Source organism: Pelophylax lessonae (genome assembly GCF_965119305.1).
Source record: "Pelophylax lessonae genome assembly, chromosome: 3".
NCBI lineage: Eukaryota > Metazoa > Chordata > Amphibia > Anura > Ranidae > Pelophylax > Pelophylax lessonae.
The window spans coordinates 335295134-335310521 of NC_138770.1; the positions used below are offsets into that span (position 1 = coordinate 335295134).

General features: G+C 43.3%; 1 protein-coding gene across 2 annotated transcripts in view; it reads right to left on the minus strand.

Annotated features, from left to right (window-relative positions):
- Positions 1 to 15388, minus strand: part of ZNF451 (zinc finger protein 451) — a 219688-nt gene that overhangs the window by 127616 nt on the left and 76684 nt on the right. For both annotated transcript variants that reach the window (XM_082249986.1, XM_082249985.1), the window contains 2 exons: positions 12177 to 12324; positions 3190 to 4796 (listed from right to left, as the gene is read on the minus strand). In XM_082249986.1, coding sequence (XP_082106112.1) covers positions 3190 to 4796; positions 12177 to 12324 — 1755 coding nt within the window. The remainder of the gene's footprint in view (positions 1 to 3189; positions 4797 to 12176; positions 12325 to 15388) is intronic.

The following is a 15388-nucleotide window of genomic DNA, read 5'->3' on the forward strand; positions in this document are numbered from 1 at the left end:
TGATAATGCGCCTTCAATTCTCTCTGCTGAGAATTTCACAGGTGTTTTTAGGTAGGTTTTTGCACAATAAAACATTGGTTTTTAACTTGTATTGCTGCACTACGGGCCCTTCGCTAGTGTTTAACATTAGTGAATCCTAACATTGGAGCCTAGAGGATCAGGATTATTGAGGACACAGTTGTATCAGCGCCTATTGTATAGCGTTCTGGTAAGGTGCGTGGTGTGACCATAGGTCAATCAGTTGGCTGGAGACACGGTTTCACATTTGGTTATGGCACTATCCATAACGTGAGCGAGATAAAACTTTGTGCACAATATTTAAAGTATTACACAAATTTAATTTTTATCATTTGAAGGTTTTATGCATCTTTCTGGATGTACGAGTAAGAAATTCTCATAAGAAAGAATTCATCCAAGGTGCATTATCAATCCTATATTTGGTAAGGTATATAGAGTGAAAAATGCACTAATGTTTGCACAGTGGAGACAACACTGGGCTTAAAAGGGATGCACACTAGGGCTGCAACTAACGATTATTTTCATAATCGATTAGCTGGCCAATTGTTTTGATTAAGAGGTAAATGGATGGGTATTGGCGCTGCCTATAATAAAGGTGATAAGGTGCAAATTACAATGAATGTATAGGAATGTAAATATCAGTGCATATGTTTAAAATTTGATATCATAAAATTGCATTATATATATATATATATATATATATATATATATATATATATATATATATATATATATATATATATATATATATATATATATATATATATATATATATATATATATATATATATATATATATATATAGGCCTCCACCTTCTCTGGGTTCAGATACTCCTCTTCCCTGCACAGAGCCCTTAAAGCGATTGATTGTAAACATTTGATTTTTTTCTTTTTAACAATCTTGTCATACTTACCCTCTCTGTGTAATGATTTTGCACAGAGCAGCACTGATTCTCCTCTTCTGGCCTCTCCTGCCTCCAAAGTGCCCCTATAGGAAGCAGCAAAGTATAGTACTGCACAGAGTGTCCCTATAGCAAGGTAAAAAAAACCCTCTACCTTTAGAATCACTTGGTTCCTTCTCTTTCCCAGGACTACATTTCCCATGAGGCATTGCTCCTCACACATTCACAAGTTCTCTGCCATCTGCATACACGTATGGACGGTGTACTGAGCTGTATGTGCGTTGCACTGTATTTTCTGATATGTAAACAAATAATACATTCTGTATGCAGGACAACTAATCGGCTGACCGATTACAAAAATAGTTGACAACTAATTTCATAATCGATTAGTTGTCAATTAATCGATTAGTGTTTCAGCCCTAATGCACACATATATAAACGCACTCTTGTGAGTAAAATGGTTTTTGATTTAGGATCATTAAATAGTGTGGCAGTATTACACTATCTACTTCATTTTTCAGAGCTTCCAACACTAACTTGGAGAGAGGGGAAAGAGGGTTCCTTCTGGAGGGGAGATAAAGACTCAGTAAAACAGCCATAGTGCAGGTATTATGGAAGGTCCTGTTTGAGAATTATGAGGGTAATGGTATATTAATAAGAACACATTTTGGATTCAATGGCATGATTTTGATGTAAGCACAGTATAAATCGCATTTTAAAGACACCAATTAGTTTAGACATACTATATGGGATTTTCTTTTGAGATCTTTCTTAGCTTCTTGAATGAAGCACTACAAGGGTGTCACAACCAGAGAGGATGTTACTGAAGCGGTTTTGCCTACATTGGACCTGGAAAAGAACCTCTCAAAGGACACTTAATAGACTGAGACTGTTATGATTACCAATAGTAGGAGTTTTCTACTTGCATGTCAAGTAGTATCCCTATTCCTGTATTAACTTTTTTTTTCCTTAGAATTCAAGTCGCTGAAAGAAAGAAGCAGCAAGCCAAATTAGCAAACATTTTTTCCAAATACATGTTTGATATACACTAGATTGTCAAAAGTGTTGGGGCGCCTGCCTTTACACGCACATTAACTTTAATGGCATCCCAGTCTTAGTCCATAGGATTTAATATTGACCTCCTCCTTTGCAGCTATAACCACAACTCCTGGGAAGGCTGTCCACAAGGTTTAGGCTAAGTTCACATGTAGGCGTTTTTCTGCTCTAGGATCAGCTCAAAAAACGCCCAACAAGACAAATCCTATTTATTTCAATGGCCCCTGTTCACATCTGAGCATTTTAAGCAAAACGCCAAATGCTCAAAAAAGTACATGAGCTTCTTTTTAGGCAGATTACAGGCGTTTATTTTTTCCATTGGTCACTTGTCAACCTAAAAACACCTGCACAAAAAAGCCTGTTAAAACGCCTATAAATAGCAATGCCAAGGTGTGAAAAGTAGCCTTAGGAGTGTGTTTATGGGAATGTTTGACCATTCTTCCAGAAGTGCATTTGTGAGGTCAGGCATTGATGTAGGACGAGAAGGCATGGCTCGCAGTCTCCGCTCTAGTTCACCCCAAAGGTGTTCCATCGCGTTGAGGTTAGGACTCTGGAGGCCAGTCAAGTTCCTCCACCCCAAACTCGCTCATCCATGTCTTTATGGACCTTGCTTTGTGCACTGGTCCAAATCATTTGGTGGAGGGGGGAATATGGTGTGGGGATGTTTTTTAGGGGTTGGGCTTGGTCCCTTGTTCCAGTGAAGAGAACTCATAAGGCGTCAGAAAACCAAGACATTGTGGACAATTTCATGCACCCAACTATGTGGGAACAGTTTTGGGATGGCCCCTTCCTGTTCCAACATGACTGCACACCAGTGCACAAAGCAAGGTCCATAAAGACATATATAAGTGAGTTAGGGGTGGAGGAACTTGACTGGCCTGCACAAAATTCTAACCTCAACCCAATAGAATATTTTTGGGATGAATTAGAGGGCAGACTGCAAGCCAGGCCTTCTCTCCAACATCAGTGCCTGCTCTCGCAAATCCGCTTCTGAAAGTACGGTCAAACATTCCCATAGACACACTCCTAAACCTTGTGGACAGCCTTCTCAGAAGAGTTAAAGCTGTTAAAGAAGCAAAGGGAGGGCCAACTCAATATTGAACCCTACAGACTAAGACTGGGATGCTATTAAAGTTCATGTGCGTGTAAAAGCAGGTGTTTCAATACTTTTGACAAGATGGTGTATATTCATGTAACATATTACATGTAATACCTGTGTCACGGTTTTGTATCTCCATAACTTCTGTTTCGGTATGGATTTTTTCAGAGAGATTTTTGTCTTTTGTTTCAGCCTTGTGATGCAATTCTTTTGTGTGCTTCAGTCTTATTGGTGGTTTATTAACAGAAGAACCACTAGCTGTAAATGTAAACACATCACCTACGGATTCATCAGTTTTGAAATTATAATTCTTACTAGGCTCTTTCAAGAAACAGTGTTTCGCATGGTAATGAGATTGAGCACCTTCTGATTCTAAAAAAGATTTGGAACAAACGCTGCACTTAATAACAAAATTTCTGTCACTGGACTGCCCCTCCTTCTTACAAACATGTGTATTGATGCCTTCAAAGGTTTGGTCAGTTGCTGGACATAAACAGCAGCTATACCAGAGGTTTCCTTTCCCAAACAGTCTATCCAAGCAGAGTTTGCCATCTGCCTTCTTTCTTGCTTTGAGAGAATATTTTTCCAGACAGCCGCAAGTCAGACGCTTTTCAGGCTCAGTGCATGTGGTTGGTGTAACATCTGGAATTTTAGTATTTGATTGCCCCTGATTTGGTACATAACTATAGTCCAAAGCGTGAAAACTTTCATAGTGGCCAAGGAAGGCAGCTTCATCATCAAAATAGAGATCTTTACAAAGGCCGCAGAAATATTTCACTTTTATTTCCCCATCATGCTGAAGCTGACAATGCCGAAGTAAAGTCTCCATTTTAAGAAACTTCTTCTTGCAGGTGTCACAGCAATATTTATGAAACTGGTGAATGCTTGAGGATTGGCAGTGTTGTAGAACCGTGTCTTCAGTATCAAAAGTCTCTTCACAGATATGGCACTGCCACAAACCCTCATCAGACTGCTGTGGTGATGGGGATGCGTTACTTTCTGGACTTTCAGATCTCATCTCCACCTCTAAGGAAGTAGGTTGCTCCTCAGGCACATCCTGTTCATAGTAAAAGGAATGACCACCATGGCAATCTAGAATATGCATCAACACATTTTCAGTCCTTGCAAGCTCAACCATGCACATCTGGCACCAAAAAAGAAAACTGTCTAAGCGTGCACCACCGTGAAATCGGCACATGTGAAGGCGAATAATGGCAGCGTCATCAGCAAGCTTGCCGCAAACCATGCACTTGTGAGAGATCTTATTGGCTGCCATAATGTGTTTTTCAGCATCATTCTCAGCTGAAAATTGTTGAGAACATTCACAGAACCAAGCAGTCACCATTATATTGGCCTCTTTTTTTAAAACACCATCAGTTTCATTTTGCTGTAGATGCTTGGACAAATCACTGCTGTCATCAGTATGGTTTGGGCTTCTTTTAGGCATGCAGAGTTTCAATCTCGCATTGGAAGCCAACAGGCAGAAGTCAGAAGGTGTTCTTGTTCCTTCGTTTAGGTAGCAAAATGCTAGAATGGACTCCTCTATAGAAATTATCCTCTTGATGTTGTGACTTGTTCTTGTGATGTGTTTTGCAATGCGTGCTTCATTACTTAGACCTTGTTTACAAGTCAGGCAGAAAGCTTTTAGCTGGAAAACAGATGCAACATCAACTATGCTTTTTTCTGGAATTGAAGCAGGACCAGCATTGCGACAAAGTGTCCTAAATAAATATAATCATAATAAAACAATTGAGAAAGAAAACAAACAAAAAAATATATAAACTAATGAGCTGTGGAGCAAAGTAAAATTAAAACCAAACACCAGTAAAAACTTCCTAGTTTCATAGACAGTTACAATTTGTCAGGTTTTCATTGCAATCCCCCCCATCGCCCCCTAGGGCACCTCCCCTTTGACCCCCCACCCCGTGAGTACTTCATTTTGTACCAAGCAATACAGGGAAAACAAAGAACTAGTTAAGGTGGCCCGTGTCCTATATAATACTCCAAGATATGTAATTTAAGTAAAAATGTATCCTAATGATTCAGCAGAGGAACAGGCAACTTTTTCATACACCATTGGACATCCCTAAGCAATGAATATACGATTGGGCAACAACTAGGTAAAACGGAAACTATGCCAACAGGCACAAAAACAACAGTGGTCACATGACCAATATTTCAGAGTGCTACTGCGATAGCTTTGAAGCCTTAAGCTGCATCCGCAGAAGACTGCACATCCACCTGGTAAAACTTTTAGAAAGTTTGAACAGAAGACCAGTTGGCAGTTCATAAATATTGGGACATCGACACAATTCTAATCTTTTTGTCTCTATAAACCACCACAATGGAAATCAAACAAACAAGATGTGCTTTAACTGCAGACTTTCAGCTTTAATTTGAGGGTATTTACAGCCAAATCAGGTGAACGGTGTAGGAATTACAACAGTTTGTATATGTGCCTCATTTAAGCCACTTAAACCACTTAAGCCCCGGAAGATTTTACCCCCTCCCTGACCAAGCCCTTTTTTGCGATTCGGCACTGCGTGACTTTAATGGACAATTGCGCGGTCGTGCGACACTGTACCCAAATGAAACTGACGTCCTTTTGTTCCCACAAACAGAGCTTTATTTGGTGGTATTTGATCACCTGTGCGATTTTTGATCATGCGCCATAATCAAAAAAAAGAGCGAAAATTTTGCAAAAACAACATTTCACTTTTATATGAAATTCCCCCCCCCCCCCAAAAAAAAAAATTTAAAAAAATGGATTTTTGTAAAATCTTACCGTAAAATCCTTTTCTCTTAGCTCATTGACAGACGTAGTCCTCGGTGATACAGCACCTTCGGGTTAGGTTGCCTCCGCAGGAGTAGGACTAGACAGGAAATTAAAATGCTCTGGCCACACCTTAGGGGCAGTCCCAGAGGGTATATCCTCTCTCTCTCTGCCTCAGCAAATCAGTTATGTCACAAAAGCAGTGTTTAGAGAATTTAACCCAACCCAACTCAAAAAATAGAGGGGCGGGTACTACGTCTGTCAATGAGCTAAGAGAAAAGGATTTTACGGTAAGATTTTACAAAAATCCATTTTTCTCTATCGCTCATTGACAGACGTAGTCCTCGGTGATACAGCACCTTCGGGAAGTCCCAGAGCAGTATCCCAAATGAGGGGTGGGAAAATGGAAATCAAATCCAAATCTAGAAGGCCCAACCGGTGCCAACTAGAAGTTTACAATGCTCCTCCTTAATGATGAGACTCCACAAAAAAAAAATTTTCAAACAGAAAAAAAAACCCTCGAGGTAGACCACCGGTCTCCTCAAATAGCGGCCTGCAAAACCTTACGGCCAAATGAGGCATCCGCCGATGCCATCACATCAATTTTATAAAATTTTGTAAAGGTATGTACCGACGGCCAAGTGGCCGCCTTACATACCTGGACCACTGACGCCTGATGGCGAAAGGCCCAGGAAGTACTGAGCGCTCGAGTGGAGTGCGCCCTAACAGGGAACGGAGGACTCTGACCCTTAATAGAATAAGCCTGTACCACCGTCTGTCTAATCCATTTGGAGATAGTCGCGGCAGATGCAGGCAACCCCTTTCTGGGGCCATCCGTGATCACAAAAAGTGAATCCGTCTTACGGAACGATTCCGTAACCTTCAGGTATACCCTGATTGCCCGAACCACATCCAAGGAATGCAACGCATGTTCCTGATGATGCTTGGGCTGAGGACACAAGAAAGGTAGTACAATATCTTCATTCAGATGAAAATCTGAAACCACCTTTGGAAGAAAGGATGGCTTAGGATGAAGTACTACCTTATCCCTATGAATCACTAAATATGGGGACTGGCATGATAAAGCAGCCAGTTCTGACACCCTGCGTGCAGAAGTGATAGCCACCAAGAAGGCCACCTTCTGGGATAAAGTAAGCAAGGGAATCTCCCTGATGTTTTCAAAAGGAGGTTTCTGCAGAACCGACAAAACCAAATTAAGATCCCAGGGCGGTAAGGGCACGCGGACTGGTGGAGCCAGGTGCCGCACCCCCTGGATGAAATTCCGCACCAAGGACTTGGTAGCTAAAGGTTTCTGAAAGAAGATTACTAATGCTGAAACTTGACCCTTGATGGTGCTCAAGGCTAGCTTCTGCTCAACCCCTTTCTGCAAAAAGGCCAATATTCGAGTCACCGAATAGGTACGTGGAGGAAATCCTAAAGATTCGCACCACGCGATACAAGTCTTCCATGTGTGATAATAGACTCTGCTGGAAGTCGCTTTCCTTGCTTTAATAAGGGTAGGAATGACTGAAGCCGACAACCCTCTGTCCTTCAGTACTTGGGTCTCAATGGCCAGGCCATTAAAACCAGCGACTGTAAAGCACAATGGTAGATTGGTCCTCGAGACCGCAGATACTCCCTGAGACGCAGTTCCCACGGAACGTCCGCGACTAGCAAGTCCAAGTTGGCCAGGCCGGCTTGGCGAGGCCAGCCTAGAATTTCTAGGACCACTGGTACTGACGGGATTTGAACCAGGCGTCCCTAGAGCTATCTGGCCCCGACCATCCGAGAAAGTCTGGTCGTTTTCTGTTCCCACACATTTATCCGACACCTGATTCCTATCAGGAACGGTGATCTCTCCTGGTTGAATCTCAGGGACCGAAGTCACCCGGCTAGAGGCTTCTTGGTCTGTCTGGTCAACCGGATCCGATTGCTGTGGGGAATTGAGACTAATCTTAGGAAAAGGTAAAGAAAAAGATCTGTTCAGGGAACGGTGACTACCGCTCCCTGTAGCACTTAAATGTTGGAAGGGAAGAATCGCACCGGTAGTAGTAGTCGATGCTCGATCTAATGTCCTGAATACCGGTGAAAACGTCCCCCCACCCTCAAACCGGGTGGGGGCGCACCTTCAGGCTGTGTAATCCTTTGCTTCGGGTTTGGCTGAGTCAGTCCTCTGTTTGTCCGACCAGCCTTTCTTGAACCCTCCTGGAGGAGTCTTGCCTTTCCCGCTTGTTCCAGCCAGGCGTGCGAACCCTTTATGGGCGGTAAAGAAAGGTCCTCGCTTGTTGCGAGGTCCCTTAGCTTTAGCAGCCTGTGGCAAGAAAGTGCTCTTGCCCCCAGTGGCATCTTTAATGATTTCATCTAGGGTGGCCCCAAATAGGCGATTCCCCTGAAAAGGGAGATTCGTCAAGGTCTTTTTGGAACCTAGGTCAGCTGACCAGCATTTTAACCACAGCACACGTCTGAGGATTACCGCTGACATAGATGCATGCCCTAATAGGGGAGTAGTATCCAAGGCTGCGTCACAGATAACTGTTTCAGTTGCCTCTGCCGGTAAAACCTCATGTCTTAAGGTTTCCCGCACCGCCACAACTAGTGCGTCCACCAATGCTTCTTCCTGAATTATGGCGGAAGAACGCACGTCCTCCTCACTGTCTGAGGGAGCTTTACCTGAGATAACAGCCCTTGCAGAGGGACCTGCAGCTGCAGTGACCATCTCTGAATCTGAGTCAGAGGTGTCAGATATTATAGGGGTAGGCGGGGGTCGCTTTCTTGACCCCCGTCCCTGACAGGCCGCCTCCACCCGAGCCACCATAGACTCCAAAACTGCTGTAAATGCATCCATGCTCTGTGCACCGGCGGGTCCCGTGGCCCCCTCGAGGGAAACAGGTGGGGGTACTTGTGTGGCAGGGTCCATGATTATTCCAGTAACTACCCGGGAACTTCAATCCAAACTTAAATAAAAAACTTTTTTTTTTTTTTTTTCCAGACCCCCAGCGCCACAAAAGCCCCTCAGTGTTACCTGCTAGGGATCCCTATCGAGCGAGAGAGAGAGAGAGAGAGAGAGATAGACCCCCAGGGCTCACCACTTGATGCTCAGAGTTCACTGCAACAGTTTACAGCGCTGTGTTCACAAACAGGAAGTCTTTTGGCTGGCTGCCCAGGAAGAAAGGAGGCGGCTCCGCCCCTCTGCACGCCTTCCGGCGCCTCCCCTAGCTCCACGAGGTGTTGGAGTCACCTCAAACATGGCCGCCCCCATGCTGCAGACACGAGGCTACGCCAAAATGGCGGCCTCGTGCGATCTACGGCGGTCTGTTACAGCATAGCGGCGTCCTGCAGAGTAACTAGGCATCGCAAAACCTCTCTCTCATGGAGATCAGCTTGACCGGCGGTACCGAACCCTGGCGGAACCGCATGGCCGTCGGGAGACCTGCTTCAGCTGGAGGAATGACCTGGCAAGCCGCATCCCTGTCCTGTGACTTCTGACAGGTAGGATACTTCTAGTAACACAGTAAGCTTCCAGTGCTGCCACATATTACAATCATTTAAACATACTTTGTAATTAGATTGTCAGCTCCCAAACCAAGCCTGCTGGCTTTGTACACAAAAATCACACTCAATTAGGGGGATCTGTGACCTGTTATAGGATAGAGGGGAACCCATCCTTTCCATTACAGAGAGGGGCCCGCGTTCACCACAAGATCCGTCAGGGGGAAAAGGGGAACATACTACTCACCATACCGGAACCAGGCGGGCGCCAACTCCTGACAGTAACCCTCTCCACCGAAGTTGGAGGGCTGTCGACCAATACGGACGCCGTGACTCATGGTCCTTGGCGTTTCAGCGAGACGTTTAACTCGCAGGGTCAGTCCCTCCAGTGGGACTATGTCGCGGCCGACCCAGCGCAGAGCTATGGCCTGCACACGCTCGTAGGCTGAACTGGGGTGACCACTGGATCTCAACCTCCAGCCCGTCGCCCAGTTCAGCTTTCTTGCTTGAAGATCTCACAGGAACACTGGAGGAAAAAAAGCTGTCTAAAAAATCTTTTCTAAGAAAAAAATCTTGCCAGGACCGAAGATCCCAGCAAGGTATCTAGGTCCTTACTCCTGACTAGACAGAAAAAAACTGATTTGCTGAGGCAGAGAGAGAGAGAGAGAGAGAGAGAGAGAGAGAGAGAGAGAGGATATACCCTCTGGGACTGCCCCTAAGGTGTGGCCAGAGCATTTTAATTTCCTGTCTAGTCCTACTCCTGCGGAGGCAACATAACCCGAAGGTGCTGTATCACCGAGGACTACGTCTGTCAATGAGCGATAGAGAAATCAAAATTTAACAGTTTAGGCCAATTTGTTTTCTGCTACATATGTTTGGTAAAAAAAACAAAAACGCAATAAGGGTATTTTGATTAGTTTGCGCAAACGTTATTATATTTACTAACTAAGGGAAAGATTGTCTTTTTTTTTTTTTTTTAACGAGCAATGGCGACGATCTGCGTTTTTATTTGCGGGACTGCGACATTGCGGCGGACAGATCGGACCCTTGACTGACATTTTTGACACTTTTGGGAGTACCAGTGACATTACTACAGTAATCAGTGCTAAAAATATGCACCGTTACTGTAAAAAATGACATTGGCAGAGAAGGGGTTAACTTTATTGGAGAAGGAGGGGTTAAGTGTGTCCCTAGGGGCGTGCTTCTAACTGCGAAGGGATGTGGCTGTTTGTGTAACAGAGAAATATGATCCTGCATAGTAGCCCTGTATGATCTCTGTTCTTACACAGGGGAGAATGACAGGCGGCTTTGTTTACATTAGCCGCCTGCCTTTCTCCCTCTCCACCCGACAATCGCGAGTGACCGGCGGACATCGGGTCCGGCGGTCACTCGCGCGGACTGCTTAGGGAACGAGCGGGTGCGCACCTCCGGTTGCGCTCGCCCCCTTCTAGGCTCACAGGCTAGTGACGCACCCCTACGCCACTTTGCCTGTGAGGGGGCTGACCGCCGCCGTAAATAGTTGTGCGGCGGTCGGCAAGTGGTTAAGGGACCAAAAGTAATGGGACAGATTTACAATCATAAATCAAAGTTTCACTTTTTAATACTTGGTTGCAAATCCTTTGCAGTCAATTACAGCCTGAAGTCTGGAACGCATAGACATCACCAGACGCTGGGTTTCATCTCTGGTGATGCTCTGCCAGGCCTCTACTGCACCATTGTGGTGGTGTATAGAGCCAAATAGATTAGAATTGTATCAATGTCCCAATATTTATGGACCTGACTGTAGTACAAAACCACCTTTGAAAGAAAAGATGGAATAGGTACATCACAAACTTGTCATTTTGAAGTTCTTTATAGGAAAGCCCAATTCAGAGTCATGTCTAACAGACAAGATAGCTACCAAAAATTGTTACCGTGCTTGTAAGAATATCCAAAGGAATATCCGTAATTGGTTAAAAGGGTGGTCTCTAGAACCAAATTAAGGTCCCTGGGAAGCAGGTGTGCTGCAAGGGGGCCTAACATGAGAAACACCTTGGATAAAGGTTTTAACATGGAATCATGAGGCAAAGGCCTTTAAAAAAAAAAAAAAAAAAAAAAGATAGATAAGGGCACTGATAATTGCCCTTTGGAGGGCTGAGAGCTAGGATTTTGGTCAAGACCCTTTTTTTGCAGAAAGACCAGGATTTGAAAACAGAACAAGGACTCAGACTGGTTGCTATTGATAACAAGTAATTTTCACATTAGCAAATATGTGCACTTTTTATACATGCATTCCTAACTAGGATGGCTGCCAGCCCTTTCACTGTGGTTCCTTTGGTTTGCACAGGCATATTAAGATCCAACTGCACAACTGTTAAAACAGTGGAGGTAAGACTATGAAAATGGAGGTGTATATCTGGCTCCATAACCATTTTTGGGACTTCAATTGGGCTTTGAGATCAGTGTTTGTTAGAACCCAAGATTTAATGCTGGAATTATGCTCAACCAATATAAGGAAATCCTGGGGCAATAAACACTGCTTATCATAATTAATACTCATTATCAATCGTTGGAACATTTCTGACAATTTGCTAACAGCAAAAGGAAGTGCTGAAATGGGCATGCAGCAGGGAATTCACACTAAAAAAACTAGCAGGTCTTAAAGCTTCAATAAACACGTGATTATGAATATCCTTAGACATACTTTTCTTCTACAGTTACAGGACTGTTACTGCACAAAAATTTTCAATATTTGTGCAGTCCAACAGTGATGTTTCTGGAACCAGACAAACCAAGGCTTTGCAGTGGAGTGATATCCATCCATGTTATAGAATAAATCATAGCTACTACACACACCCACCTGAAGTGTGCAGTTACTTCCAAATGAGAGCGCAGCTCGCAGCGACAAGATGTACAAACAACCTGAAATGGAATGTCCTTACAAAGTGCAATCAAGACTCTCTTTGCATAAGATGGAAAAGGTAGTGGGCGCACAACTCCATTTTCACCTACAGTAGGAGAAAGTGTTTAGTAAAATCATTATTGGCTAATTCCACATCAGTGCATCTGATTCTGTTTCAATAGTTATTTAATTAAAATATATCTTTACCTATACAATTACAGTAGAATACCCCTAAGAAAAAAAAAGAAAAAAAGAAGCATAGAAATATGCTTTAGCTCCATGCACTCTGGACATTTAGCTGCCGTAGGCAGGGCTGGACAGGGCACCTGTGCCTTCCATCTGCAGCTAAGTGTCAGAGCCCCATGCCAAAAGCCTAGTGAGGATGGGGTCTTAAAAAATATTGTAATCAGCTGCATTCCTCTCAGTTGCATTTTATATGCTTCCATATTGGGATGCCTACTGAGCTGTTTCAACTGAAAACGGAATGATACGGTGATTAATAGTGAAATAAAATAGCTTTCATCTGCATAAAGCAGCAACCTTCTTGCTCAATAGTAGATTAACTATCTAGATATGACTAATACAGAATGGCTATCACATGGATTGATAAAATTAAAGGATAAAGTTCGCTCTTGGAACATGATACATGTTCCACCTATTTTTAGGTTGGAACATGCAACAAGTTCCAATTGCTGCAGCCCACTGCTCGTTCTCCCTGTGAAAGCAGCATGGGGAGAAGTTCTCTGTACTAGCAGTCACTTTTTGGCCGAGCAGGGATCCACCCACACAGTCATTCATAAACCGAGCTCTATGTATAAATGTACTACAAGTCCCGACATCCTTTGCAGCTGTCGGCTTGTGGTTTTCTATGAAACTACCTGGGCACTGTGAGCGCTGTAGTAGTACATAGAGTCTTCCCGTGGGCATGTATAAGCTTCCTCGAAAGAGCAAGCAGGTACACTGACAGATCTGCAGGCGAACTGCATGGCATCAGCAATCTACTGATTGTTGGTGCAATGCTTTACAGGCTCCTGCCAGAAAAAAAAAAAAATAATAATAAAAGCACATTTTTTTTTTAAATCTACTGATATCAGATCTACAGAGATATATATATATATTTTTTTTTTTTTTAATCAACTTATCTTTTAAAAGGATATCTAAAACACAAGAATAAAAATGTAATATTACAGCTTTACCAGTTCTTAGATGCTATGATTGCATTAGTTTACTTTTTTCTGGATAATTATTATTATGGATAAGTACATTTACTTCAAGTAAATACATGTACCTCACTCATGCTGCACATAAACACATTTATCATATGTGCCCATGATTGACGTCATTTGTGATTAGGAGCACAGGGCACAGCCGGTAGTCGTGACGTCACCACACACACACGATAGGAATTGTGGGAATCGTAGGTTCATTGAATGCCGATTACTGCTTATGAGTTTGTGTGTTAACATAAAACTATTTTACTGAGGATTTTACACTATGCAAGCATGGTGCCATTTCTTTCTTTTTGCCTTCCAGAAGCATCTAAAACAGTAAGGTGAATGTGAGCAGGGAAGTGAAGGTTAAATCTCCATGAATTGCTGCCGAGTGTTCATATATGTACAAGCGTACTTTGATTGTAAGGATCATTCTCAAGTTTTTGTAGAGGATTCACTTGCACTTTGGACTTTCTGCCTCATTTATTATTTATTTCACATACTGTATGATAAATGTATTTGTTATACGCATCATGAGTTTGATACTATTACCTGAGGTGTTCGTTATCCTACACATATGCCTGCTGCAGCTTAATCGTCACATTTTTATTTTTTATAAACGCCAGTTGCGCAGGATGTTCTACTTCCTAAAACAGAAAGGTAGCTGCTGATTCTCAAAAAATATCTTTAGTCCTATCTTATTTGAATTACAAATCCCCCCTCCCTATGTAATGCAGATACAGATAGGAAGTTGTGTTTTAGTTCAAATCAGGAGAGCAGCCTAAAGGTGCTGCACTATGGATAGAGCGTTATGTGAGCGTTGTCACCCTAGGACAAGAAGTGGGCTGCTAGCAGGATCATGAGGTGAAAATTAAAGGATAAAATGAACGAAAATAAAAATAAAATGCCGCTATGACATCCAAGGAATGGTAAGCTGCAATAACTGGATTTTTGACTTACCGTAAAATCCTTTTCTCTTAAGTTCATTGACGGACGCAGTTCTCTCTGATTCATATTAGTAGGGTAATACTGCCCCCTACAGGAGTAAGATACTAAAAAAGTTCTAGCTACGCCTATGGGCAGTCCCGGAGTATGCCAGTTTTGTATCAAAGCAGCGTCAGAAATGTAACACCAACCCAACTCAAAATAGAGGGGCGGGTACTGTGTCCGTCAATGAACTTAAGAGAAAAGGATTTTAAGTCAAGTCAAAAATACTGTTTTCGCTTTCGTTCATTGACTGACGCAGTTCTCTCCGATTCATATCAGTAGGGACGTCCCAAAGCAGTGCCATAAAATGAGGGGTGGGAACAGCAGAAAAGAACAAGTCTCCAAGGACAAAACATAGCCGACCAGGCAACATAAGACTCATCACAAAAGATTAGGCCACCCTAAAAAACAGTAAACACCCTCAAGGAAGGCCAAAAGCCCACCAAACAGCAGCCAGCAAAAAACCTTGCGGCCGAAAAGAGGCATCTGCAGATGCCAGCACATCCATCTTAAAACATGGTAAAGGTGTGAACAGACTACCAGGTAGCCGACTTGCAACCTGGAGCACAGATGCCTACAAGGCGAAAAGCCCAGGAAGCACTGGGTGCCAGAGTAGAACGCGCCGAAACAGGGAAAGGTAGGACCTGATCCTTAAGTGAATAAACCTGTACCACCATCTGTCCGATTCATCCGGGAATAGACGCAGCAGACACAGGCAGTCCCTTTCACGGGCCATCTGTAAGTACAGAGAGCGAGTCTGACTCATGAAAAGACTCAGTAGTTGCCAAGTTCACCTTGAGTGCCCGCACTCTAAACAGAATAAGCAATGCACATTCCTTAGGATGTGAGGGTTCAGGACACAAGATGGGAATACAATTTCCCCATGCAAGTGAACACCAGAAACCACCTTCGAAGGGAAGGACAGATCTGGACGAAGTACCACTTGGCCCCATGATCAACATATAGGGAGCA